The sequence below is a fragment of the Cuculus canorus genome, chromosome 3, assembly GCF_017976375.1.
Source record: "Cuculus canorus isolate bCucCan1 chromosome 3, bCucCan1.pri, whole genome shotgun sequence".
Taxonomy (NCBI): domain Eukaryota; kingdom Metazoa; phylum Chordata; class Aves; order Cuculiformes; family Cuculidae; genus Cuculus; species Cuculus canorus.
In genome coordinates, this window is record NC_071403.1 from 84,815,415 (window position 1) to 84,841,456 (window position 26,042).

The 26,042-nt window shown below is 39.9% G+C and overlaps 1 protein-coding gene across 2 annotated transcripts in view; it reads left to right on the forward strand.

The window, feature by feature from the left end:
- Positions 1–2,109: 2,109 nt before the first annotated feature.
- PPP3R1 (protein phosphatase 3 regulatory subunit B, alpha) overlaps positions 2,110–26,042 on the forward strand; it is a 38,514-nt gene continuing 14,581 nt past the window's right edge. Inside the window, exons 1-3 of one of the 2 annotated variants that reach the window (XM_054064040.1) lie at positions 21,803–21,930; positions 22,033–22,057; positions 24,205–24,244. In XM_054064040.1, coding sequence (XP_053920015.1) covers positions 24,232–24,244 — 13 coding nt within the window. In that variant the 5' untranslated portion in view covers positions 21,803–21,930; positions 22,033–22,057; positions 24,205–24,231. Of the gene's footprint in view, positions 2,251–21,802; positions 21,931–22,032; positions 22,058–24,204; positions 24,245–26,042 lie in introns of those variants that run through there. The other variant, XM_054064038.1, reaches the window with a different exon arrangement.

The window sequence follows — 26,042 nt, forward strand, 5'->3', positions numbered from 1 at the left end:
GCCCAAGGCCCCATCCAACCTGGCATTGAATGTCTCCAGGGATGGGGTAGCCACAACTTCCCTGGGCAACCTGTGCCAGTGCCTCACCACCATCATCATGAGGAATTTCTTCCTAATGTCTAATCTAAATCTTCCCTCTTCCAATTTAAAAGTCATTCCCCCTTGTCCTATCACTACAAGCCTTTGTAAACAGTCCCTCCCCAGCTCTCCTGTAGACCCTTCAGGTACTGGAAGGCTGCACCCTGGAGTCTTTTCTTCTCCAGGCTGAACAGCCCCAACACTCAGCCTTTCCTTCTAGCAGAGGTGCTCCAGGCCCCTGATCATGTTTTTAGCCCTCCTCTAGATCCATTTCAACAATTCACTATCCTTCTTATGTTGAGTATTCCAGAACGGGACACAATACTCCAGCTGGGGTCTCACAAGGGTGGAATAGAGAGGAAGAATCACCTCCCTCGACCTACTGGCCACGCTTCTTTTGATGAAGCCCCGGACACGGTTGGCCTTCAAGGCTGTGAGAGCACATTGCTGGCTCATGTCAAGCTTCTCATCAATCAGCACAGCAGGCCCTTCTCTCATCATTCCCCCAGCCTGTCTAGAAACTGCAGATTGCCCTGACCCAGGTGCAGGAGCTTGCACTTGGCCTTGTTGAACCTCATGAAGTTCACACAGGCCCACTTCTCCAGCCCTGTATGACCAACCCAGTGGCTTTCTATGATGGGGTAACCACAGCAGTGGACACAGGAAAACCAATGGCTGTGATCTATCAGGACTTATGTAAAGCCTTCAACATGGGCCCCCACAACATCCTTCTCTCTCAATTGGAGAGATGTGGATTTGATGGGTGGACTGTTCAGTGGATAAGAAACTGGCTGGACGGTTGTATTCAGAGAGTAGTGGTTAATGGCTTGAGGTCCAGATGGAGATCCGTGACAAGTGGTGTCCCTCAGGGGTCCATACTGGGACCAGTGCTGTTTAATGTCTTTATTAATAATATAGACAGCAAGGTTGAGTGCACCCTAAGCAAGTTTGCAGATGACACCAAGCTGAGTGGTGCAGTTGCTGCACTAGAAGGACAGGATGTCATCCAGAGGGACATGAACAGGCTGGAGAAGTGAGGCTGTGTGAACATCATGAGGTTCAACAAGGCCAAGTGCAAGGTCCTGTACCTGGGTCAGAGCAATCTGTGGTTTCAATACAAGATGGGTGATGATGTGATTGAGAGCAGCCTTGCAGGAAGGACTTGGGGGTGCTGGTCCATGAGAGGCTCGACATGAGCTGGCACTGCGTGCTCACAGCCCACAAGGCCAATCCTATCCTGGGCTGCATCAAAAGAAGCGTGGCCAGCTGGTCAAGGGGGTTGATTCTGTCCTTCGATTCCCCTCCTGTGAGACCCCACCTGGAATACTGTGTCCAGTTCTGGAATCTCCCAGATGAGGACAGGCTGAGAGAGCTGAGGTTGTTCAGCCTGGAGAAAAGAAGGCTCTGAGGAGATCTTACAGTGACCTTCCAGTACCTGAAACGGGCTACAAGAAAGCTGGAGAAGGGCTGTTCACAAACGCTTGTAGTGATAGGACAAGGGGCAAGGGGTATAAACTGCAGAGCAGCAGATATAGATGAGACATAAGGAGGAATTTCTTCACAGTGAGGGTGGTAAGACATTGGCACAGGTTGCCCAGGGAAGCTGTGGCTGCCCCATCCCTGGAGGTGTTCAAGGCCAGGTTGGATGGGCCCTTGGGCAGCCTGGGCTGGTGGGAGGTGTCCCTGCCCGTGACAGGGGGGTTGGAACCCGATGGGCTTTAAGATCTGTTCCAACCCAAAACAATTTTATGATTCGATAAATCTATGACTGGGCCAGCCGAGCTGCCGCTGCCGCTCCCCTACACCTTCACCCCCTCCGTCACTTCACACCTACGCCTGCGCCCCTTCTCCACTCCCTTCCTCCCCTCTCCTTCTCTTCCCCTTCCCTTCCCCTACACCCCCACCTCCCTCTAGCTGGTGACGTCACAGCCCCGTCCCGCCCCCCCGCAGGGGCGTGTCCCGCCGCCCTGGTGCCCGGATGTGGGAGGCCCCGCCCCGCGCCGCCGCTCGCGCCCCCTCCTCCCTCCCTCGCTGGCCGCGCGCGCCGCAGCGGAGAGTGCAGCCACTGCCGCAGTGAGGGCGCCGGGGCCCGCGGCGCCAGCACCGACAGCCAGGCCGCCGCTCGGCCGATTCAGCTGCGGAGGAAACGCCTGACGCCCACCCGCCGCCATGGTGAGCACCCGCGCCCGCCACGCCCGAAGATTCCAGGCCCGCGGGGGCGGGGGGTGAGGCCCGGCCCGGGCGCTGCTGCCCCGGCTCTGACCTGGCCCCGCCGCCCCCGGCCGGCCACGTCCTCCTGCGGGCGCCTGCCCGGGCTTTGCCTCTCCCTCCCTCCCTGCCTGCCTGCCTCCCTGCCTGCCTGCCTCCTTCCCTGCCTCCCTCCCTGCCTGCCTGCCTGCCTCCCTCCCTCCCTCCCTCCCTCCCTGCCTGCCTCCCTCCCTCCCTCCCTGCCTGACTCCCTGCCTGCCTCCCTCCCTGCCTGCTTCCCTACGCCGTGGCCGCCCCCTGGGGCCGGCGCTGCCCCCGCTTCCCGTCCGCCGCCCGCGGCCTCGCCCCCTGGCTCTCCTCTGCCTCCTCGCCTCCGCTCCCGCCCCAGCAGCACTCAGGGGCCCCGGCCCTTCTCTCTCACCCTCTGCTTTGCTCCCCGCATCCCCTCACACCCTCCCCCCCAACACTCTTCCCCTCCCCCCGCCATGTTCCCCTAAAACTCTTCGCCTCCTCACCTTATTCCCCTCTTCCCAAAAACTCTCCTAGTCCCCGCTTCGCTCCTCACGCGCCCTCCCCGCATCCCTAAACACCCCCCACCCCAAGCACTCTGTCCGTCCTTGCTTCTCTTCCCGCACCACCTCATCCCTTCAAACACTCTACGCCTCCCCAGCTCGCTCCTCACTCCCCCCCCCAAACACCCTCCCTCTCTGCTTTGCTTCTGGCACCCCCCCACCGACCTCCACTCTCCCCCAAGCACACTCTTGCTCCCGGCAGCCCCTTACACGCCCCTTCTCACACCTCAAATGCTCTCACCCCCCTTCCCCTTATTCCTGGGATTCATCTATTTTCCAGATGCCTCAGCAGTGCCCTAAGCGAGTCCCACATTTCGGTAGCGATGTCTGGGGGGGTGTGTGTGTTGTTTTGTTACACTCGGTGGGGTGTCCCCCCGCACCCCTGCCGCCCTTGGTGCAGCAGCGTTTGGCTGTTCGTGTGCAGACCGGAAAGCTATAGTGCACGTAGCCCCTGGCAGGGAGAGAGGCCAGATAATGCAGACTTTAATTGGTCCGGGTTCGGAAAGCTGACACTTCAAATATGACAGGCGTGTGGGGTTTGAGACTGCAGGAAGATGCGCGGTGTGTCCAGGTGTGTGTGTTTGAGTTCCTCTGTTTTTTTAAATCGTGACGACTTAAATTTCCCTTTTACTGCCGTAGAATTTACGCAGTGATACAGTATGGAGTCCTGTAGTATTTTACGTCGACACTAGGGGTATCTCCTGCTTTTCACCACTGCCAAGAAATCAACGCCCTTTTTTAATAAACATTTGTTTGAGCCTAAATTATCCAGTACCCTGGCTGCAGGAAGATTCTGACAATATTTTGTTTTTACTACTGGAGAAACATAAGTGGTTTAAACTTTTTAATTCTTCATCCTTTAAGAGCAAGGCCAGCTGTTTATCACGTTTCACATTAGACCTCGGGGGGGCCTGGGAGCTGAAAAAGGGTTTTCTTTTGTTTTTAGCAGGGGGAAAGCACTCTTTCTTTTAAAACAATAAAGTTGTACCACAAACTGGTGTGCCATGCTCAGCCTGTGTTTATGTGTAACTTCAGTGTCTGTTAGATATGCATTTGGAGAGATATTTTTGAATGTATAAAGATTTGGTTTCAGTTGGGGACTAAACCAGTGTGTTAACTGAATGTCTTCACGTAGTCTTAAGGCTGTGAGAAAAGAAGGCGCATACTTTGAGAAAAAGGTATTAATGAAGTTGAAACTTTAAAAGGAAAGCTATGATTCAAAACTACTCCATAGCTGCAAGTCTGCTAATTGCTGTGAATATATAGATGAACCGTGATAATCTTCCGTACAACAGTTGTGCTCATACTCCTGTTAGCTGGGTCTTATGTGAAAATTTTGTTCTCAAAGACTTGCCTGATGAGGTGTGCTAACATGCATAAAAGGAAAGAAAATGTTAGTTAACCATGAAGTCCATGTGTCATGTGTGTATTAGTGACCTGTAATGAACCTAACTTTCCTGTATGATTAACTTTGATTTTTTTTTTCTCCGTTCTGTTGTAACTAAAGCTGTCCTAGCATCTTTTGCTGGTGTAATCATGTTGATTATTACTTTGTGACTTCTTGAAAACAGTGCTTGTGATCAATTACAATGTGTTGATGCAGATGCTGGAGAAAAAATATGCTGGATATAATTTCTGCCAGTTCAATTGGTCACATGAGAAATAACAGCAGGAGAGTTTTTGCTATAGCAGTATGCTGGTTCTGATAACACCTGATCTTATGTGCGTTGTAGTCTGAAAACCAAGCTAAAACGGAACAGCTGAAGAACATTAAAAATATGTTTCATTTAAGCTGCTGTTCTTTGGATTGTCATTATCTGTGGTTGTTTTCACTGCAAGAGTTCACTTTTAATGAAGGAATAAAGTAGACCTTGTTCAAACCTTTACTTTCTGAAAAAATATTTGCTCTATTCTAGAAGTTTGGAGTAGCATTTCTTTTGTATTCTTACGGGACCAGAGAGCTGACAGTTACTGTGAAGAAAAGGTTGTTGTGTTCGTAGTAGATAGCTTAAGACAAAACATAAACATCTAGTGAGTCAAAGAATGTAGTTCTGGATGTTTTGGTATAGCCAGTTCTAAAATAATCTGTCAGGCAGAGCAGAAGATGATGAGACCATTACATAATGCCAGAAGAAATGTTGATATGCTATTTCTGTCAGAGTTGACTTAGCAGGTTTTTCCTATGAGTAGTATTTTCTAGGAAAAGGTAAGTAGCACACATAGATGCTATTAAGCAGTCTTGATTTTGGATAGATACTATTTTCTTGGGATGGCCTGCATTCTGGTTCATATCTAGCTCTTCAGTTTTATAGTTATAGGACGGAAGACACAGAATTGCATAGCAATCACCAAAACTATATTACATAGTGCACCAATCTTCTTTGCTAGACTTTATTCAGTTGTTTTGACTCAATTTACTTGAATAATGGTGCTTCTTGTGTATTTTCTCCAGCTGAATCTGATCTGTTTCTAAGTTACTGAAGCCAAGAACCACCAAAACATTTTTTTGCAGTAAATCATAAAGAACCCCAGAAGACCATCTTGAATCATTGTGTACTGTTTTCCTGGGAAGGTATTAAGTAATTTGTTTTTTAGTTGAAGAAAAAACTAGTTATTCAATTACCAAATCATTATTTCAATGCTACTGTTAGAAACATCTGAATAGTCAAAGTTGAGTTTTGTAACAGGTGGCAGGAACTGAGAAGCACTGACTAGGTCTGTCTTGTATCTTACAGCCTACTGGTAGTCTTCTGCCACAGGTAACGTAACTGGTCTAGGATTTAAACTGTGAAGCTCATGTGTTGATCTTAAGTATTTGGTAGGCCTACTTAGGCCAACTTGTTTAATAAAATAGTTTTTCTGAAAGTAACCTTCAGAGGCATAATTTAGAGTCTGATTTGAATATGCAAGCTTACTTTGTGATTGACAAAGACAAATCGTGTTGATGGATGAGACTTAAAAAATTATGGTTTCACTATTTCTGTGGTAAAAATAGTTCTCTCTTTATATTGTTAAACTATTAATTTAAGAATAGGGAGGGAAATTAAATAGTTTAAAGAAGATGGTTTGTTGTGGGCATGCCTTGGGAACTCCGGGATATTCAACTTATAAGGCATCTCACGTGACACTGAAAGGGAAACTTGTTTAAGTGTAGCCAGGCTACTGTAAGAAAAATTATTTATCAGAGTTGATTTGCATAATACATACTTTCAAGAAGAAATGAATCTAGCAATGGAGATCTTACAGGTTTCTTGCACCTGGATGTTGAATTGGTGGTTGCCTGGCAGAGTTGCCAAAGGAATAGTTTTTTTCTAATTGTAGGTATGCTTAGTAGTGTTCTCCTGCTGTGATTCATAAATTATACTTCCATAAGATCTTTCAACATTGCTTTGATATCTCTGCTAGTAAAAATTCTTTTGCTTTCTCTTCCCTTTTTACTGTCTGCGTTTAGCTGAGTTTTGTTAAAGAAAATTGTGTCCTCTACTAAATGTTTTAAGTCTGAATGGTAGTTGAGCATGAAACTGTTAAGACTTCATTATAGTTACGTGGTGACCAAAAATTGTGTTCATAGGAAAAACTTTTCTGTAATTTGAGCTAATATAAGACTTTTTGAAAGCAATTTGCTGTTGATTTCCTTGCCCCTCCTCTTTCCTCCCAAGGCTGTTCTCTCTGGTCTGGGTAGTGTCATTTGTGGATTTCTAATTGGGAGAAAAATTGCTCTGCACTGTTCTTTGTTGATTAATGGCCAGTGCATTTAGTGACACATTTCCCTGTTTTCTATCCTTTCCTTCTTCTGGCCTGTACGTTTTTTTCTAAGCTTGCTTATTCCTGTGTGTTCCCTGCAGAGGGACCACAGGACAAAGGGGGCTGGCTGTTCCCATACTTCCTACATGCTGGTTCTTTGCCAGAATCATCAGCATAATGGGGAAGGTGCTACTGTGTCTTTGTCACGATCAAACTCCTCTGCTTCTGGAGGAGCGAACACTACAAGGCTGGGGGAGTAAAGATTGAAGTGATGGCGAAGGAATGATGAGAGATGTGGATCCACATCAAAAGAGTGGAGTGAAAAGTGCTTACGCTTGAAGGTTATGTGGTTGGAACCTTCTGAGCAAGATGTTGCAGGAAAATCAGTATCTTGTTTTACTTGCATGCCCCTGTTAAAATAGAAAAAAAAAATTGGAACTCCTGGAAACTGTAAATTTTATTAGCTGACTTGATTATACTATATAAATTACTTAAACACATTCTTTCTTTCTTGAAGACTGTAAGACCTTATCTTAATGTGCTTTTGTGAAGCTGGTAAATACTGTCCTTTTTCAAAAAATGAAAAAGTTTGAGGTGTGATTATTGGATACAGGGTACAGCCACCAGAAAACACACTGTATGCTGTCCGTTTGGCTTAAGGCATGTTATGGTGTGCAGTGGTTGAAAGCTTGGTCATGCACTTCCTTTTTTAGACACTTTTGTAGCATGTGTCAACCACTTAGTGTAGCTTCATTGGAAGTTGGATTTGGAAATCGGCTGTTTATGTCCCATGTAAACTATTCAGGGTTTTTTTTGATGTTGGTGGCCTACATTAATCTCGACACTCGCAGTTTCAGAAAGATCTGCTACAAAGATTGCCTTAATGTGCTAAATGCAGTGGGACAGTCTTGGATATGGATCAACATCTTTTAATCTGAAATGGTTAGATCTTTCAGTATACCAGATTTAAATATTTTGGGAATGTTTTCACTGCTGTTTCCCTGGATTAGTGTTTGAGGCATTTAAATGACGTGACATTCATGATTTCATAATGACTTCAGTACAAGACTAGAAGCAGTGTATTCCACTTGATGTATGATGTAGCTAGATTATTTTGGTCACTGTGTGAAATACTATATTTCCTTAGCAATACTGAATATAGAGGTAAGTTTAATCAGAGTTAACCTTAAACTATGGCTTGTCTTTCTGTTTGGGTCTATTCAGTATAATTTTAATGACAGAAGTCTATAGAGAGGTTTGGGTTTGGGTTTTTTTTTTAAAGTTTCAGGTGTATCTAAGAATAAACTCCACATCTTTCATGCAAACTAATTTTTGGAGTGACTTTTCTTAAATAGGAAAATTTAATCTTGATATTTTATGTAACTTTCTAAATGTGTAACTAGAAAATTTTAATTTAGTAACTATACTTTGTTAGGCCTTTTCCACATACAGATAAATGTTTTATATAACGCTTTTAGATTGTATGTAGCACAGCTACAAGCACGTTGTTACTTTAACTGCTCAGGAAAACTATGTAGATGGTGCAAAAGAGGCTGGAGACTATATTTGACATGCTTGTAACTTGACAATTAGTTGGCCCTGCTATTGATACTCTGTTCCACAATTAAGGAAGAATTCCTAGTGATATAAATAATAATATTTAACTGTGCTAAAGAAGTCTCAGAAGTCCTTTAAATGCTTTGGATTAAAGGACAGCATTGCTCATGAACTGCCAACAGAAGTCTTGACTGCCAAGTTGTAAACAGATTGTGCCAGTTATACACTCAGGTGAATATTTGTGAAGTCTGTGTTGATGGACATTTTTAAGCAAACTGTTAAAGCAAAGAACCGGAACTCCCCCAGTAAGCTGATCCGTGCCTGTTTTAAAAAGCTTATGCAGTCAGCTTGAAGTTCACAAACACTTTATATCATCATCTAGGTTAGGTAAAGTAGGAATTAAAAACAGTTGCAAGACATTTGTTGAAGAACTTTTGTCAGAATTTGAGAGGGGCGGGAAAGGGGAAGCTGAAGTAATAGATAGGAAGCTCAGAGATGAAGGCCGGAGTTGATATGTTTCTGGGAAGAAACCCAGCTACTGGAAAAGTGAATTTGGCTCCGATTCTCACAAGAATTTAATCTTAGGATCATCTTTTAATGCTGTGGAACTTCTTTTCCTCCTCCAGTATATTTGTGACAAATATGGAGTCTTTTTATTCTTTATTTTTAAGCAGTTGGAAACTTTGGTAAGGAGGAACTCGGCCACAGTACTCTTTTCGTATCTCTTCTCCATTTTCACCTTGTGAATAACTGTGTACATTTATTAGGCATTTATGGTTTTTTTGGGTTTCTTTTTGTAATAGGTAATAAAAGACAAAACAACTGTTGTTTCTCTTCTGACTCTATAGGTTGGTTGTGAATAGCATCACTGAAGTTGAAAAGTCACTTGGAATTCCTTCAGCTCAATGACACTGGCTAGCGGAGAGGACTTTGAAAGGAGATGTTTTTAAATTAACTCCACGGATATGACTCTAGGCATGGGCTTATGAAGGAGAACTTCTCATGTACTCTGTGGGCATGATAAGTGAGCAGCTTTTTCAGAGTTATGTATGTAATGAAGTTCCCTTGGGGAAGTGTAATTTAGTACTGAGCCACTGCTTAACTGGCTTAGCACCTTGGCGTCTGCGCAGTCATGGGTCAATTTTACTAATACCACTGGAGGAGTGCTTCATGGATTTCTCAGATAAAAGCTTAATTGTGTGTAGGTCTAATAACAATAGGAAAAAATTATGATAAACAGGAGAGCTTCTAAATGATGATACCAAAAAATGCCACATGAATAAATAGACTTGATTTTTATATTTTGCTTAAGTAGACTGTCTCAGCAGGCTAATCACTGTTCTTCATAGAGGTATCTAGTAAAATATCTGTTTCTTATTCAAACTTCCAGGGATTCCTTTTATAATGTTGTTAGTTTTCTTGGAAGTATTTTATTCAAAATGCTGTTTCATTGTTTTAGTAATAAGATTAAAGCATTTGCACTTAGTACTGCTGGTGTTAGTTTTTTGTTTCAGACCATGCATTGAAGAAATCAGATTACTGACAAATGTAACGTATAAAATATGAGCTGTTAAGTTTGAATCATGTGTAGTCTTGAATGTTAGAGTGCAACTCTGGTGTGGGTGCACAAAAGTTTGCCAGAGTTCAATTCTAAAAAAATTCTCTTTTGAGAGGTTTGGAAAAAATGAACAGTGAGCCAGAAGGTGGCCAGAATTCTCCTTCTCGTTTTGAAAACAAAGAGTCACATGAGTAAAAGGGACTAAAACTGAGGGGAAGTAGAATGTAGTTGCTTAAGATGTAGATTGTATATGCAATGATGTAGTAGTACTGTAATACTAGGAGGCAGAGCAGCTAAGGTTCCAGAAAATTGGGATGAATTTGAGTGAGAGTGTGGGTGGTTTTTAGCAATAGTTTTATCTTGACTGCTTTCTCAGAGGTAGTGTTTAACATTTGTGCAGTGTCATAGATGTTTTGTGACGTCAATCCATGTTACCCAGCATTTCACAAAAAGCAGTTAAAACAATTATATTGAAATTAGAAGTGGTCTTTGAGTTGCAGTTTTTGTTACAGGCTGGTGTACAAACATTTACGTATTACATGCTGCCTTTAAGGTTTGCAAAAAGTAAATTTTTGGAAGTCTAGCCTATGAAGAAAAAAAGATGGGAAGTAGCAAAAGAGGATAGCCTGTGGTTCTGTGGGCATACTGTGTGTTGGGTTAGTCTTGGGGGAATGGATGCAGTGTTTGTACTGTGCCTTGGACTAGGATGACAAGATTCTTGATTTTAAGTCTCCAGAGCAACTGGTAATTATTACTGGAAGTCACTGGGGCACTGCAGGGATGCATCTACTTAACTTATTTTGGGACATGTGGACCCTATAAATAGCAGTAATTTTTCTAATGGTGCTTTGTGTGTACTTTCATACTTGCTTCTATGTACTTTTACAAGTTGTGAAAGTTTATAGCTCTTCAGGAGAGCTGTTTTTAATTGTGTTGCTAGTTTTAGCAGGTAATAAGCTTTGATTTCCGACAAGATGAAGGAATCTTTCTGGCAAATGCTAAACCTTTTCCCAGAAATAATGCTGACCTCTACAAGTAAGATTTTTGGATAATTCTTGAAACATCTGACATATAATTGTTTATAAGCTACTGAAACTGGTTTGAAATTCTGATTTACTCTGTGCTCACAGCCCAGAAGGCCAACCATGTCCTGAGCCGCATCAAAAGAAGTGTGGCCAGCAGGGCAAGCAAAGTGATTCTGCTTCTCTGTTCCCCTCTTGTGAGACTACACCTGGAATATTGTGTCCAGTTCTGGAATTCTCAATGTAAGAAGGACATGGAGGTGTTGGAATGGGTCCAGAGGAGGTCTACAGAGATGATCATGGGGCTGGAGCATGCCTGCTAGGAGGAAAGGCTGAGAGAGTTGGGGCTGTTCAGCCTGGAGAAGGCTCTGGGGCGCGGCCTTCCAGTACTTGAAGGGTCTACAGGAAAGCTGGGGAGGCACTTTTTACAAAGGCTTGTAGTGATAGGACAAGGGGGAATGACTTTTAAATTGGAAAGGGGAAGATTTAGATTAGACATTAGGAAGAAATTCCTCATGATGATGGCGGTGAGGCACTGGCATATGTTGCCCAGGGAACTTGTGGCTGCCCTATCCCTGGAGGTGTTCAATGCCAGGTTGGATGGGGCCTTGGGCAGCCTGATTTAGTGGGATGTCCCTGCCCATGGCAAGGGGGTTGGAACTAGATGATCTTTAAGGTTCCTTCCAACCCTAATGATTCTATGATTCTACTCTTTTGAGTACACTTATATTAAGTTGTAGCTAAAGTGGCAGATGTTTTTATGTGATAGTAAATGTTAAACATTTGCATTCTTGCACATAAATATGAGAAACAAGTCAGTTCCTGCCCTGAAGAACTTGAAGTATTCTATCTTTCTAATTGCATTTGAATGTTGCTTCATATAACCAATTCCTGAATGGACATCGCCTCAACATTAAGATTTAAGTATTTTCTCTGTGACTCTGGTCATATAAAAAAGACTATTTCAAGATTTTGGAATATTTTGTAGCTGTGAAAACCTTAATTGAAAGCAGTGTGGTATTTTTCTGTGGTTTGCTGTGTTACATTTCGCTTTTCTTTGATTGGGAAGTCTAGGAAAATGATAATTGGAAGACTTAGAAAATTTGCAGTGCATCTTTTTCAGAAAATAGATTCCTAATTTGCTGGAAATTCTAAGCACTGACTTAGATTGGAAGTTGATAAAGCCCAGAAGACGTGTGTAACATTTTGTAAAATTGTTGATATTTTAATTATAATGGTTTTGATCCTGCTTTATTGGATCACAGTGTTGGTAGGGCCTATTTTCAAACTGTATGATTCATCTTTATTCTTTATTGAATTCTTCATGAATCCTCAAGTGTCATACACTAAACCAGAGTTTGTTAAAATATCTCAATTTAATAGCTGACAGCTGTAAGTTCTGATGAAGTTAGTTTCCTTTAAAAAAAAAGAAATAAATATTAATATTAGTGTTAACTATTGGAGGAGGTTAAGAATACTGGAACACAGTCCCTTATTCTGCAGATTCTGTCTATGCAACAGTTCCCCTTCAGCAGAGTCTTCTTTTTCCTTTGATTAGCACGTCTTCGTCTTGCATCCTTGCCTCCTTATTTTCTGTTTTTACCAGTTTGTGAAATCAAATCTCATTTTTTAGCGACCTTTTTTGTTTCCAGTATGTTTTTTTACACAGCTCTTCGCAGTGTTCTTCAACCTCTTTTGAGCCTGAATGTCATTTTATTGTCTGCTTTGACTTTTTGCTGTACTGTTTCTATTCTCTCCTTTCTTGTTGCCCAGACATAAGACACATCTCCCTTCTTTCAATCTTAAATTTCCGTTTTTCACACTAAGTGGTGTTAAACTGTTTGTAAACTTCTCAAATGGGAAGAAGGGCTGGTGACAGTATCTGTTCATGCGACCTGTTTCTGTGTTTTTATACCATTTGATCGAGTACTGTATACTGACACATGTGACTTTCCTGAAACTAGATTTTAAGTCGTGTTATAGCTGATGTGAATTGACAATATTCTCAAAACTGGCACTAAACTTCCCAGCTCAAGGGATGTTTCTCTTCTGGGCTTTTCTATGCAGTAGAGCTGCATCAGCTTTCTTTTTCCTCCAGGCCTTCTGAGATCTATTCCCAAATATCTGTGCAACTATTCCCAAAGCCTTAACCTTTGCAGTTAACTCATTACTGAATACACTGTTAAAAACTAGGAACTTAAGATAATCAGTTAATAGAGAAAGATGTGCTGGTCACATTGTTCTTTAGTATTTCCAGCCTTTCTGTGAATGAAGAGTTACATTCAATTGTAGTATAGTCTGGTAGTGTAACCAGTATAATACTGTTGTATGATGCTGTATTATCTGTTATGTTCCTTTCTAGAATGTATCTTTGCTGCATTACTTTCTCTCTACAAATACCACTTGCAGCAGTATAGTCAGTCGGCTATGTCTAAACCCTCTGTGAAAAATTAAAACATTTTCTAACCGATGCTGGTATCCCATTCTTCTCTTGCCCAAGTAGGTGAGCAGTTTGTGGTGAAGGAACTTTACCAGATATGTTGGGAACAAATACGTTAGTTTGTATGTTTGTCGGTTGCTGTTGGAGGATAATATGCTCCATTTAATTTCCAGCTAGGTTCTCGTCTTTTGTATTTGCCTCAGCCCGATGCATATGTGAGATATATCTGATCAGCCACAAGCAGGCCTGTCACTGTTTCTTGCAGAAGTTAGGGAGGTGGTTTGTTTCCTTTCATGGGTCGTTTTTTTGACCACCATAGCTACTTTTCTGATTTTGGAACACCTTCTGCCAAGAGAAGTATTATTACTCCTTTCTAATGCTCATAGCATTGCTGAGGAATTAGTATGAAACTGATCTAATGATTATCAGTTTTCTTCCTGGCTGTATACTGAAGGCTATTGGTGTTGCATCTGATCTTCTTAGTACAAGCAAAATCAGGAGGTTGAGAAACTTAAAAAAACTAGGCCACCCTTACTTTTAGTCTTTTTTTTTTTGTACTTGAAGTGTCCCAAATCATATTTTTAAGAGGTAGGTTTTGATTCTGCAGATGTTGATAATGCTTGCCTTTAGCTTTTTGAAAATTGTTTCAAAACAAGTTTATATATTGCAAGCATGGTAACAAGTACCCTTAAGGGACAGTAATTTCCACAGCATGTTAAAGATGTTTAAAAAAATAATTCAGAGAAAAGAAATGTCATCAATCCAGTGGCGAGAGTGCTTGACTGAAAGTACTGTAGAGAATATAAGCAGTTTTTTGGCTGTTTCTGTTACTTTTGAAGGGAGATGTTGAACTACCAATTACCTTGACACAAGTTTTTACTGATGTTGTTCTAGAAAGCTATTCACTGAAGGTCCCAAAATCTTTTTTGCTTTATAGCACCTGGCAGTGCTAAGAATTAAATTGGCAAAACTGAAAGTAGCCTCATGAGATTATATCTATATTCAGCAAATTATATTTCAATATGGCTTTAGGTCAAGTTAATATCTTCTTATAAAATATCTGTCCTTGTTTTTATATAGGTCCGCCAGTGATTAATTCCCAGTTTTCCTAGGTCACTGTTACATTGATTTGTGTTAAGAGTGGAAGTTTTGAACATTGTCTGTTTTGTTGGAAGGTACTTTGGACAAAAAACTGTTTTATCTCCAAATTATTGTGGAGAAAGAGAGAAGCTGAAAGAGCTTTAATTATGTACTAAATATTTTATATTGAAAATGTATGTTTTGACTCTTTCAAGGTAGTAGTTTTCTTGGCTTTTGAAGAGTTCTGAGAATTTTCAAAAGCAATGCAAGCTTTAGACATGCCAGCTCTGTAGTGATTGCATAAGTAGACTGAGTTCTTGCCTCTCAAGAGAAGAGAACTTAGAAGCTTGGAACTGCCAAAAGTGAAATTGCCCAATTGCACAAAGGGAATCGTCTGTTAGCTCAGAAAGTGAACACTCCTGTTCCTGTGAGTCTTTCATTCTCGGTCTATTTTCAGATTGCAGTGCTTATGCAAGTTGTTGCAATGAGAGCTCTTATTATGTCATATGCGAGTTTGTGGTTTTTCGTATGTATGAGGTTTTGCTTTTCTTCATATAATAAGATTTATTTGTTTTCTGAATATGGTGCAATCTTTTCTCTGCTTCACCTTGTTTTAAAATCTGAACTGTTTGACTCTAGCACTGTTAATTATCTCTACCAGAGTTTGCAACAACGGAGTTATCTTCCAGTTTCTTGTCATATGTACATTAACTGTGTTAGAGAACTTGTGGGGATAGACACATCTAGTGAATGATACTACCAGTGCTAACTGTACACTCTAACTCGGTGGCTCCTTTTCCTCTCGTAATTCAGGAAAAGGACTTTGCAATAAAACTGTTTTCCATCTGTGATCATGCTATCTTCTTAAGCAGTTTTACAGTCTGTTTTCTTTGGTGCTTCTTCTCCGTCCTTATGTCTCTTTCTGTCTTAGGTGACAGGTTTTCTTCTTGAGGACATTTTTAGTTTATCTGCAGATGGGTAAATACAGTCTTATATATGTATAGATATGTGATTAAACCAAGTACTTTGTTGTACCTTCAAGGTCATGCAAGTTTAGCTTTTTGCTGAAGGCTCTGCAATTGTAACTGAATTCCTATAGGAAAAGCTATGGCATTTATGTATACAAATATAAATTATATTCCTTCTGTCAGTGGTCAGAATTTCGAGGTTGCTTATTGGTCCTAGACACTTCAAATACAAAACATTAACATTTAAAATGTGTGCGTGTTCTATTTGATTGGAGATGTTTTATTTTTATCTTGCCTTTAATGTTAATAAAGCAAAAGAGCATACTAAAGATAAAGGCTGAACCCTCTGATAATTGTATTATTGATTCCTTTTGTTTTCCTGTCTGGTAGAGGTTTTGGCAACAGTAGCTACCTCTAATTTCAGGTCCACTTCTTGTTTCATTGGTGTAGGGCTTCCCTGTGGTATCCTGGAATAGCTGCTTGACTGTGATGGCCTTAAGCCATTAATGCCTCATTTTGGAGGAGACCCGTGGACAGTGGAGGGTTTAAATAAAGCGTAGCAGAAGTGACTGGCCAACTGCCAGCCAGGGGACAAGTGGCTTCCCTTAAAATGACTGACAAAGCTTGAGCAGAGCTGTGACTGGATTAGATGGTGACTAAGGAATAAACTGCAAGCTTTTCCTAAGACTTGTACAGTCTTTCTTGCTTCCTGCATCCTCAGGGAGAATGTGGTAGAACCTGATATACATCTGAAGGGGAAGAATCTTCTGAAGAATCATCACATCTCTTGTTATGAACAGATTGTATAAATGTATCCAGTATAAGGTTTTTGTAATAAGACTTTTTTTTTCCTGAATTGTGGCAAAGGGAATTATAACACTTATTCCATGTACTTGTAAAGAACAACAATGACAGAATGCTGTAACAGCTTTAACCTGACTTGATCTCTACTGTAATCCCAAATCCGGCAATCCCCTTTGCCTTGGTTCATTATCTCTGATGTCTGCAATTTAAATGCCATGTTCAAGAATTAGCTATTAATCTTTTTTTGAGTTCCTTCAATACTAAAGGTCACAAAGTGTTTTCTTTAGAGGCAGGATTAACAAATTTAGGCTCCTTTGGGGGATAATGTATTTACAACTTGAAGTCTTCTCTTTTCAAAGGTAAGTTAAAACAAGCTGTGGATGTTGTGTTGTGTTGTGTGGGTTTTTGGTTTTTTATTCCTCTTTTCCCAGCAGTGCACTTTTCTGACTACAGAGTGCTTCTAGCCTTCCTTGATGTTTGCTCTTGATTAGTGTTCAGGTGAGATACTGACTTAGAACATTAACAGCAGCTGTAAGACCTGTCCCTTGTACTTCTGTAGTTTCACCTTTGAGTTAGGGGCACAGTTAAAAACTGATCAATGATACAAGTTCAGTGATTTATCAGAATTCTAGTTAACCTTGCAAAAAGCGTAACAAAATATTAGGCAAAAACTTAAGGTAGCCTCAGGGAACATGATTACACTCATCAGCGGCTAGAGGGGAGAGCACAGTTTACACTTAAGTCCTGAAGTGGACACTGCAACCAAAGATGCAGGTGGAATGGAAGAATATGTTGGCAGCCTTATGTCCTTGGTCTTAAACGACTATGTGGAACTATAACAGAGATGCTGAGTTGTGGATGTATTATGCTAGGTAGTTGTACTCTTTTGAAAATTGTGGATGCCAGAAAATGGAAAATGCCTCCATCTCCCTGAGGAACCCATGAATTGGACAACAGTGTGTTAACTAATGTAACTGTAAGGGTATTTTTATCCCAAGTGAAACTTGTCCATTTTCTCTAGAGCTTTTAGATTTTATTTTTAAGGATAAAATATTAGACCTTCTAAAGTGTATAACACTTCAGTACCTGGGCCATTGAAAACATGCTTTTTTTCCAAATTTTTCAGAACCACATTTGGATAATATTTGTGTATGTGAATAAAAAGTAGAGGAGAACACATTAGCAATCCCTTGGCAAATTAAGAGTTCAAAAATATGTACATTCTTGCATTGAGGTGCAAGAATTAGATAATAGTTTTCAGTTTATTTTTTTTAGGAACACATTTGCCACGTACTTGGTGCCATTATTATTGCTTCTAGGTTTTTCTTCCTTGGCTTTTCTTTTGTTATTTTTTTTCTATAATCCTTTGCTTTGCAGTATGAACTGTAATAATTCCTTGCTCACTTGTACCCTTCTTCCTGTTTTGCTTGTGGACAACTGAATGTTCACACCAAGGGGTAACAGCGTGCCCACATTTGACAGTCTAAATACCAGAAGGGAAATAAGTTGGTTTCCAGCTTTCAGGTCCTGTGTTGGACTTTTGGAAAGACAGTGATGGGTATGAAATATGTGGTGGGAGTCTTCCATAGATTGGGTCACAAACATGAGTGGGGCTTAAGCAGAGCTGAAGTTGTGAAAATTGTGTAATTGTGAAGGTTCAATAAATGGTTGTCTCAGCTGGATTCAGCTTAGAAGCGTTGCATCTTAAACTGCTGTCATAATCTTTTAGTTTCAGAGTTAGAGAGGCAAGGAATTAGGCGGCCCCTCAGAACAGTGAATGGATTTGTTGGTGGCCTGGAAAAATAACGCAAAATTAGGAAATGTGGTACTGCACTGCTAGAAGGTATTTAATTTTGGAACTTACTGCATGTGGGGCAGGTGTCAGGCATTTTTATTTCTTCAGTTCCCTCTCTGGGCCATGATCTTAGAAACTAGCTTGGCAGTTTAGAGTCAGCAGTGAATCTTGCTGCTCTTAAGTTTCTTGAACTTATACGTGTCCTCTTAACTTAGTGCTCTTGGCTTGCTTAATTTTACATCACCTAATCTGACTCAACATTAGTATTACCATAAGAACCTCAAAGGCAGATACATTAGTTTAGTATTCGAGTAGAAGTCTTCTGCTGGGGAGCTGCTAATTCTGAGGAACTAGTGTTTGGCGAGTTGCGTTCACTGTGCTAGGAATAGTTTTATGGAAAGTAAGTATTTAGTAGTTGCTTTGCATAAGTGAAAGTCACCAAGTTGTTTTAAATGTTAGTTTCTACATTTTGGCTGTTTCTGCACTATTAACTCTTAAATTGTGTCCAGTCTTGTTTTGGGTATCTGTGTTGTGATATCCCAGTTTTATGTAGATTTCTTTCAGTGGCTACAGTGAAAAGCCTGAAAAGTGGCTTAATTACTCCCAAGTCAAACACAAATGCCAAACTCGCTAGCAATCTCATCTATGGCATCTCCATTACAAGTTTCCTACTGTAGTGTACAAATAGATATTCCTGTTAAATATACTGGAAGATAATGAGAAACTTGTCTTGATTCACAGGCTCCTTTCAGGCCAAGATACAACTTCACTGTATTGACTGGTCTGTTTGAGGGTGTTTTGTTTTTTTCTAATCAGATATAACCAAATAAGCCGTATTTGTTGTGGTATCTATGGAAACTTCGTGAATGTCTTTCATCTATGCTCTAGTAAACTTCTTTTAGGCTTTAATTGCTCCAGCAAATTACATATGAAGTACGCAAGTGACAGTTGGTGTGATCTTGTGTATTTTTCTGATCATCAGTTAATTCAAAAATTCAGATATTAAAAGTGGCTTAAGGCCTCTCGGCTTTGCCTGGAATTAATTTTAACAAATATGTGAACCACTGTGGATGCGTCTGTGTCATGTGTTCTATTCATGCAAAAGTTTTTGCAACTTTAATAACAAATGCCATCCTTTTTAGTTTGCCAGCTTGCCTGGTGGTTGTGATGAAGAATACAGTGCCAGCCTATGACAGCCAAAGCTCTAGTAACTTGTTAAACAGGGGCAATTTAAAAAGAAGCAAACAAATCTTCTCTTCACCAAGCTGGTGTAGTTCTTCATTGTTAAAGCTTTGTGAAAATGGCAGTGTGTGGAAAATGAGCTCAGAGGAGGATGAGGAGAAGGAAGAATGCTCTGCAACAGGTAATTTTTATTTATGATTAATTTTGGTGATATGGAGAAGAATGAGGAAAGATAGAGAAGCAGTTTGTGTTTGTGGAAGATGAAGAATTCTTTTGCATAGGCTCTTTTTCAAGGCTGGCTGTTAGCCTCTGCCATCTTTCTTTTTAACACTCCCATTCTAGTTGTAGTAGTTGATGATGGAAGACTGCTTTTTGGGTAACTTGAGAATTAAAGTTGATTATCTTGATAATCAATAGTTCTGACCGTGGCTGACATGGCTTGGTTACCTGTTTTACTTGCACAGAGTTTCTTGTGATAATAAAGATAACTAGTAAAGTAGAAGGCGCAGGAGCAAATGCAGAAAGCACAACATGCAGTATGTTGACAACACCCCATGAAGTTCCCATGCATCAAAAACCAGTGCAGAAACACTAGTTCTGTTTCTGTGGGAACCTTTGGTGCATTGGGGTGGCAGCCAACTGTAGCATCAAGGCAATTTGCAGATATGAGGCTATTTGTAACATGAGTGAACTTACTACGCTTCTTCATGTGTCACCACAGGAGTCACAGTAAATCTTGAACAACTATTTCTGTATCTCTACTAAACAGGTCTTAGGAGACCATTCCTGCTACTTGTTTTGGTTCATTGTCTGGCTATGGAAACAAATCAAAAGCCTTGAAACAAACTAGTTTTTAAGCTGTTGTGGGAGTTCATTGGTATATGTAGTCCCTCATACACCACCTTTTAAGAACTACACTTGACATGAGTCTTAAGCTAATTTTGTGGCTTGCTGGCATTTAGACATGTTTTCTGCACTTATAAAAGCAGAAGACTAATTCGAAGCTAATGTTGGAATTAAGTGTCTGAACGATTTACAAAAACATGTACATCATGCAGAACAGTAGTGTACAATTAAACAGATCTAGAGAGTGTAGTCTGCTGCTGTACACTGAAGAACTCTTGCAGTCTGACATCTCACTGTGTACAAGCTGGTTTGTATAAATAACTTCAACTAAGAATTGAGATTCTGTTGCTAGTTTTGCTAATTGTAAATTTCCTTTTTGATTTTTTTATCTGCAGTTCTTCATGTCTTTCACTAAGAGCAAACTTGTCAAGATAATTGCCCTTAACTATCCTACCTTGGAGGAGTATGTACAAAACTGATCTTAAGAAGGAAGAGTGATTAGTATTTGAACTAACTGCCAAAGGAAGAGAAGTTGAGAAACACATCTATTTGAATAAACTACAGAAGAAGTAAAGACTGAAGTTCATTAATAGCCTATCCTTAATCAGTAAATAGGCACAGCTGCTGAAAGGAGAAAAAGAGAATCATTAGTAGAGAATAAAATTCCAAAGAACATTTTTATTCTTAAAGGAACAAACTACATCATGTAAACATCTGAAATACTTTATAGTGACATGTTTTGACTTCTCTCTAGCAAACTGATATTTCTGCAGTATTCAGAATTTGGTCAGCTTTCTGTTAGTAGACTCTGGACTGTTCCTTGATCTATAATTGTTTCTGTATATAAATCATGATTTTGCTGCTGTTTAAGGAGGAATTAACTTGTAGGGATCTCACAGCATTCGAGAAAATTTCAAGACTATTCTAAAAGGATAAAGCTATTCAAAATACCCCTAGTATTCCAGCCAGTCATTCTAATAGTGTAACTCAAGAGAAAAGAGTTGAACTCCTGCAGTATGGTAGTAATACACAGATGCGGCTGAGGCAAGGATGTTTTATATTAGTTATAGGTGCATGTAAATCTGTTGTGGAGTGTTGATGCTGTGCAAGCTGCATTTCTTCAACAAACCATGTGTCACTCTTGTAAATGTGTGAATATGGTGTATATAAGAGGATACTCTCACTTCAAGTGAGGCATGCTAACTGTATATCTGGCAGGAATTACTAATTTTATAATGAGTTTGAGTTGGCAGTCTTAAGAGTTGTATCAGAACCTTGTAACTCTAAACATTTATTTGTGTAAACCGGCTTCTCAGCATCAGAGATGAAAGGATGTGCTGTTTGGAGTTTTTACAATTACTCTTGTTTTTATAAATTAATATCGTTACCTTAAAACTATAAAATAAGTGTCAGTGCAGTGTTTTATTGCTGAGTAAGGTTTATAATTATGATGATCTCTTGTAGTAACTGAAATTTTCTATTAGTGCATCTAATCACAAATTATTATTTACCAGCATTCTTTAGAATGATTCCTAGTTCTGGTGTTAAAATTTGGTAATTCTTTGCGTTAAAACTGTACCGATGAAAATGTGTACCTGATTTTTTTTTCCCTTTACTTAAAGGGCTTGTGATATTTTGAAGTCTCGTAGCTGTAGTTCCCTCCCTACTTTTTTTTGTTCATAACGCATTAATGTAGATGTAGCTCTAGACCTTCTATCTTCTTAAACAGCAAGGAGATAACCCGTTTAGTACTTGTGTTTCAGGGCTTGTATTATATCTCATGAAGTGTGTACGCTTACCAGTTGTCTTTGGAGACAAGTGACCTTTCTGTACTGCTCTCCAGAATATGATGAAAAATGCCTGCCCCCTAAGAACAAATAATCACCATTTCTGAGTATGAAGTCTTTGGTATAGAGGAACGCCTTTGTGTTTGTCCAGGTCACACCTGTGCGAATGGGAATCTTGGCATGAGTAGCTTGAACATTTATTTGTACCAAAAAAAAGAATTAAAACCTTTTTAAAACTTAGAGTCTTGGATTCTCCTGTGAAGATGAACACCCAGCACATCAATAGCAGGTAACTACTGATACCTTATTTAAATACTCTGTAGCAAATAGTGACTAATAATGTAGGTTTTACATTGTGATTTACTAGATATTTCTTTTTTTTTTTTGGTAGATATACAAGTTCCGGTCCTGGATAGGTAAGTATTCGTAACACTTTTTTAGCAAAAACTATTCCACAGAAAAACTGAGCTGAAGTTTATTCACTTTTTTCTCTGCTCTCCAAACATTTTGTAGGCTATTTCATATAGATAACTTGATATTGTTTAGTACATGCATCTAGATGGACAGTAATACCCTTTATAAACATTACACTTGGTTCATGAACTGAAAAGTTATTCCTGTTTTTCGAGTTTTCCTGCTCAATTCTCAGGAGCATTTTATGCTTCGTTAGGCGAATTGATTTCAGTAGCCTGTACTAGAAATGAACTTCCTCCCAACACATGAACAAGGATGTAAGTGCCCAGAACAGTCTTCTAGTGTAGTTATGATTGTATATTTGTATGTGCATGTGCATAAGTGCACTGGTTTTAATTCAACTTTCTCCTTTAATTTGCAGCCTTCCAGTCTGGTGTTTCTCTTGCCTCTTCATGACCTCGTGTCTTGAGCAGCCTAGCTGGATCCCCTGGTTCCTGTTTCTTCTTTGTTTCAAAATTCTACTTTCCCCATGTTAAATCCCCTGCCCTTTTATATTCATATAAATATACTAGGCTTTTACTGCTTATTTTGTTCTTGACTGTTTTTTCAAAGACTTTGGGTTCCGTCTAAGATTTTCTGTGTGGCACTGTTCTAGATTCCCTGCCCCTGTGGAATAAGATTCTCTTATAGAATATATCAGTTGTGCTTTTGAGGTTTTTGAGGACCTGATGGTTCTTGTCTACGTTTCTGTTTTGCTACTTTATCTTGCTATAAGTGGACATCGGGGAGGAAGTTCAGGCTGTATCTTCTGCTGCTCTTCTTATAAAGCAAGTGTATTAACTTTTTTACAGAAGCTTGTGGATTGTGGGGGGGATAAGCAAAGTGAATGTGTTCTGGAGGTAAAAAATGGCCCCGTCAAACAACACATCTCCTCTGAGACATGTTTAGATTCATGAGATGTTTGTTCTGCCCCTTTCTGTCCTTATTAGGGAATGCAAGTGCATGTTTCCAGGCTAAATGTAGTTCTTGTTTTTTCCCTTCTGTCAAGTAATCACTGTATTTCTGTTCAATTTCATATTATTTTGAGGTGTCTTTCTGTGCAAGAGCTCAGCTATGGAATCCCTTAGGCTCCACACTGTACGAGAATCACTGTTGAAAAGAATGTCTTAGACTCATCTTAAATATGTTTTGTTTTCTTGTATAAAATACTCCCTTAAAAATACTTTTTTTGGCAAATGTTTACTTATGAACCTCTTATCTGGTCACTTCTTTTGCTGACTGATTAAAAAATATTAATCATGTGTGTATTGTGATCTTCTGTGGCTTAAAGTGAGGCATTTAGGAAAAATATACCAACTTAATTTTAGTGTCTTTTGGTGTCTGTGTTGCAGTACTTGCGGATTTCAGTATGTGCAAGTTCAAAGTGACTATACCTTCAAAGTTCTAATTTTTCTGGTAATGATCATGTAGTGCAGCAGGAATTTTAAAACTTGGCTTAACTTTCTGTTCACCTACAAAACAGGAACATATTCACAAAGTACATGACAAAAATGTTTAAACGTAAAGCTATTATGTCTTAATTTCTAGTTATGTAAACCACTTCTTCATTGTTCTTCCTGTGTGAATCCTTTTTGGGGGGAGTGGGCAAGTGGTTGTGGGGAGGGAATGTGCTGCGGTTTTCTTACATCAATATGGTAAGGTTTGCCATGGTAATTCATAAGGTCATGTCTGTTTCTGTGTAGAAAATAAAATGGTAAAGCAGATTACGTGAAATCTTGACATTAAATATTATTTTAACTTGAAAAATAGCATTTGCACAACAAAGTAGTGCGAGTTTGATTTTTGGAGGTTAGAATATGGGACTGATGTTCTTACCATGTGGGCTGCTGATATTTTCATGGAAATTCTCATCAGAGGAAATCCCTCAATGGATTTATATTTCTTTGTTTTAGTAAAATAGACCTGTCCGAATAAAACACTGTCCCTGGCTGTTTGGTTTAATCTCTGTGTATGTATATACTTTTTTTTATTTTTAATGACCATGTAACCTCTATTGCCAGAGATCTCTACAGTGCTGAAGCTTTAAATAGCTCCTCTAAGCTAACTTGGGAGTGATTGCAACTTTGGTTTTTTTTTTTTTGTGTTTCAGGGAAATGAGGCAAGCTACCCTTTGGAAATGTGCTCCCACTGTAAGTTGTTTAATTGCTACATTGTTTTGTTAGAGCAGTTAATTTTATTTGCAGATCCATATGTACAACTTTCATGCATGAATTTACTGAATTTACTGCTTGCAAAGTTATCCAGTTTATATTCCAACCAAAAAAGTAAAACTAAAAGGTGAAAACGTGAAATAACGTAGCTTTTGCTGTTAGATTGCAAAATGAAAAATCACGCTGTCTTTAAAAAAATCACATATAAAATTTTTTTTAAATTTCCCCTTAGAATATGAAACAAACTTATTGTCATTGTGATGTCTGTACAGCGAAGCGTTAAAACTGGTAACTGGTGCTGCTTTTCTGTCAATCCCAGTGCTGGTTCCTCAAGAGCTGCAGAACAGCTTGTGGTGCAATATGTGCTATGTTAGGAGCGAAGTATATTGCCTAAGCTGTCTTTGCACCTTCAGAGGAAAGAGAGGTTGAGGCTGAAAGAACATTTTTTTTCCTCTGTATGCTTGCAGCCAAACATTTAGGTGAGAAGCCAGTTGGTGTTACTTGCTTTTAGCCACATAGAATTCCTTGCTCCCTCTCATGGGGTTAGTCTCCCCTGCAAAAATAACAAAGTATTTCTTGCCTAAAGCTGACCAAATAAAGGGTTGTCTTGTGAAGCGTCCTTGTGGTGTTATGCTAAGCATATGCTAACCATATTTAAAACTGCTTTTTTAATGTTTTTCTTCAGCACCATGTCATGTGTAGACCTGTGTATATATAGACTGCTTAAGAAAATTTCCCTTCTTCAGTAAATCAGATCTGGTTCTTAAACAGGATAATAAATTCTTCAAGGTACGGACTATGTTTCAGGCTGCTTTCATGATGCTGGTCATAACTGAACTCCAGCTCTCATAAGTCAAGCAGTAATACAAAATAATCATGGAGGAATCTCTCCCTAAATGAATTTTTCAGAGAATTGAGGTTTTGCTAGTAATTTGCTAGTGTATGGTTCTACATAAATTCTAACTTGAATCATCATTTTTTAATCACTTGAGAATCTTATACGCAGCACCATATTGCTGTGGTTGAACTATATTTTGAGGATAATGTTATGTAAATCTGAGGTTTTGCTTGATTAAAGCCTTTTCTGCTTTGATGGCCCTTCTCATAGCAGAAAGTCAGCGGCTTCTCTGGGACACATTGCTACAAACACTGGGGAAGATATAGTTATCGCAGGTGCCCTTTGCCTCATTGTGCCTAATCACTGGAATGACTGCACTGTGCTTAAAGGTTCTGCAGGCCCAGGTATCCTGAAAGAGCAGGGGTGTTGGGGGGGGGGGAAACGGATATCTGTGAATAAGCCAGATAAGTAGGTAGGTGTTCATTTTGTCCTTCAAGTGTTAAATGTTCATGCTGCTTCCAGGTAGTTGTTACCTGGACAAATGCTTTTTAAGGCAAGACCGGAACAATGTTTTTGAAGATAATTTGATTAAGATTTTGAATAGTTAGACTTTTGGGACACTGTCAGTTAGCAATAATGTATTTGTGCTATCTGTACTGTGACATTGGGTCCCAACCTCTGCCTGCCTCTGGAGTCACTTTTTTTGATGTCTTGTTTTATAAGATTAATTTTGTTTTAAGGTTGGCAGTTACAGGAAGCAAATTCAGGATGCTATGCAGAGGATGCACACCATTAAATAGTCAAGAATGTTTTCCTTATCTTTCATTTTAGAGTATTAGTTCTTTTCAGTGAGTGAATTAGTGTTGTTGGATTCCCCCAAACAGTATGGTTTTGTTTCTCAGCTGTGCTCTGTCTGAGAAATTACTGCTGCTTTACATG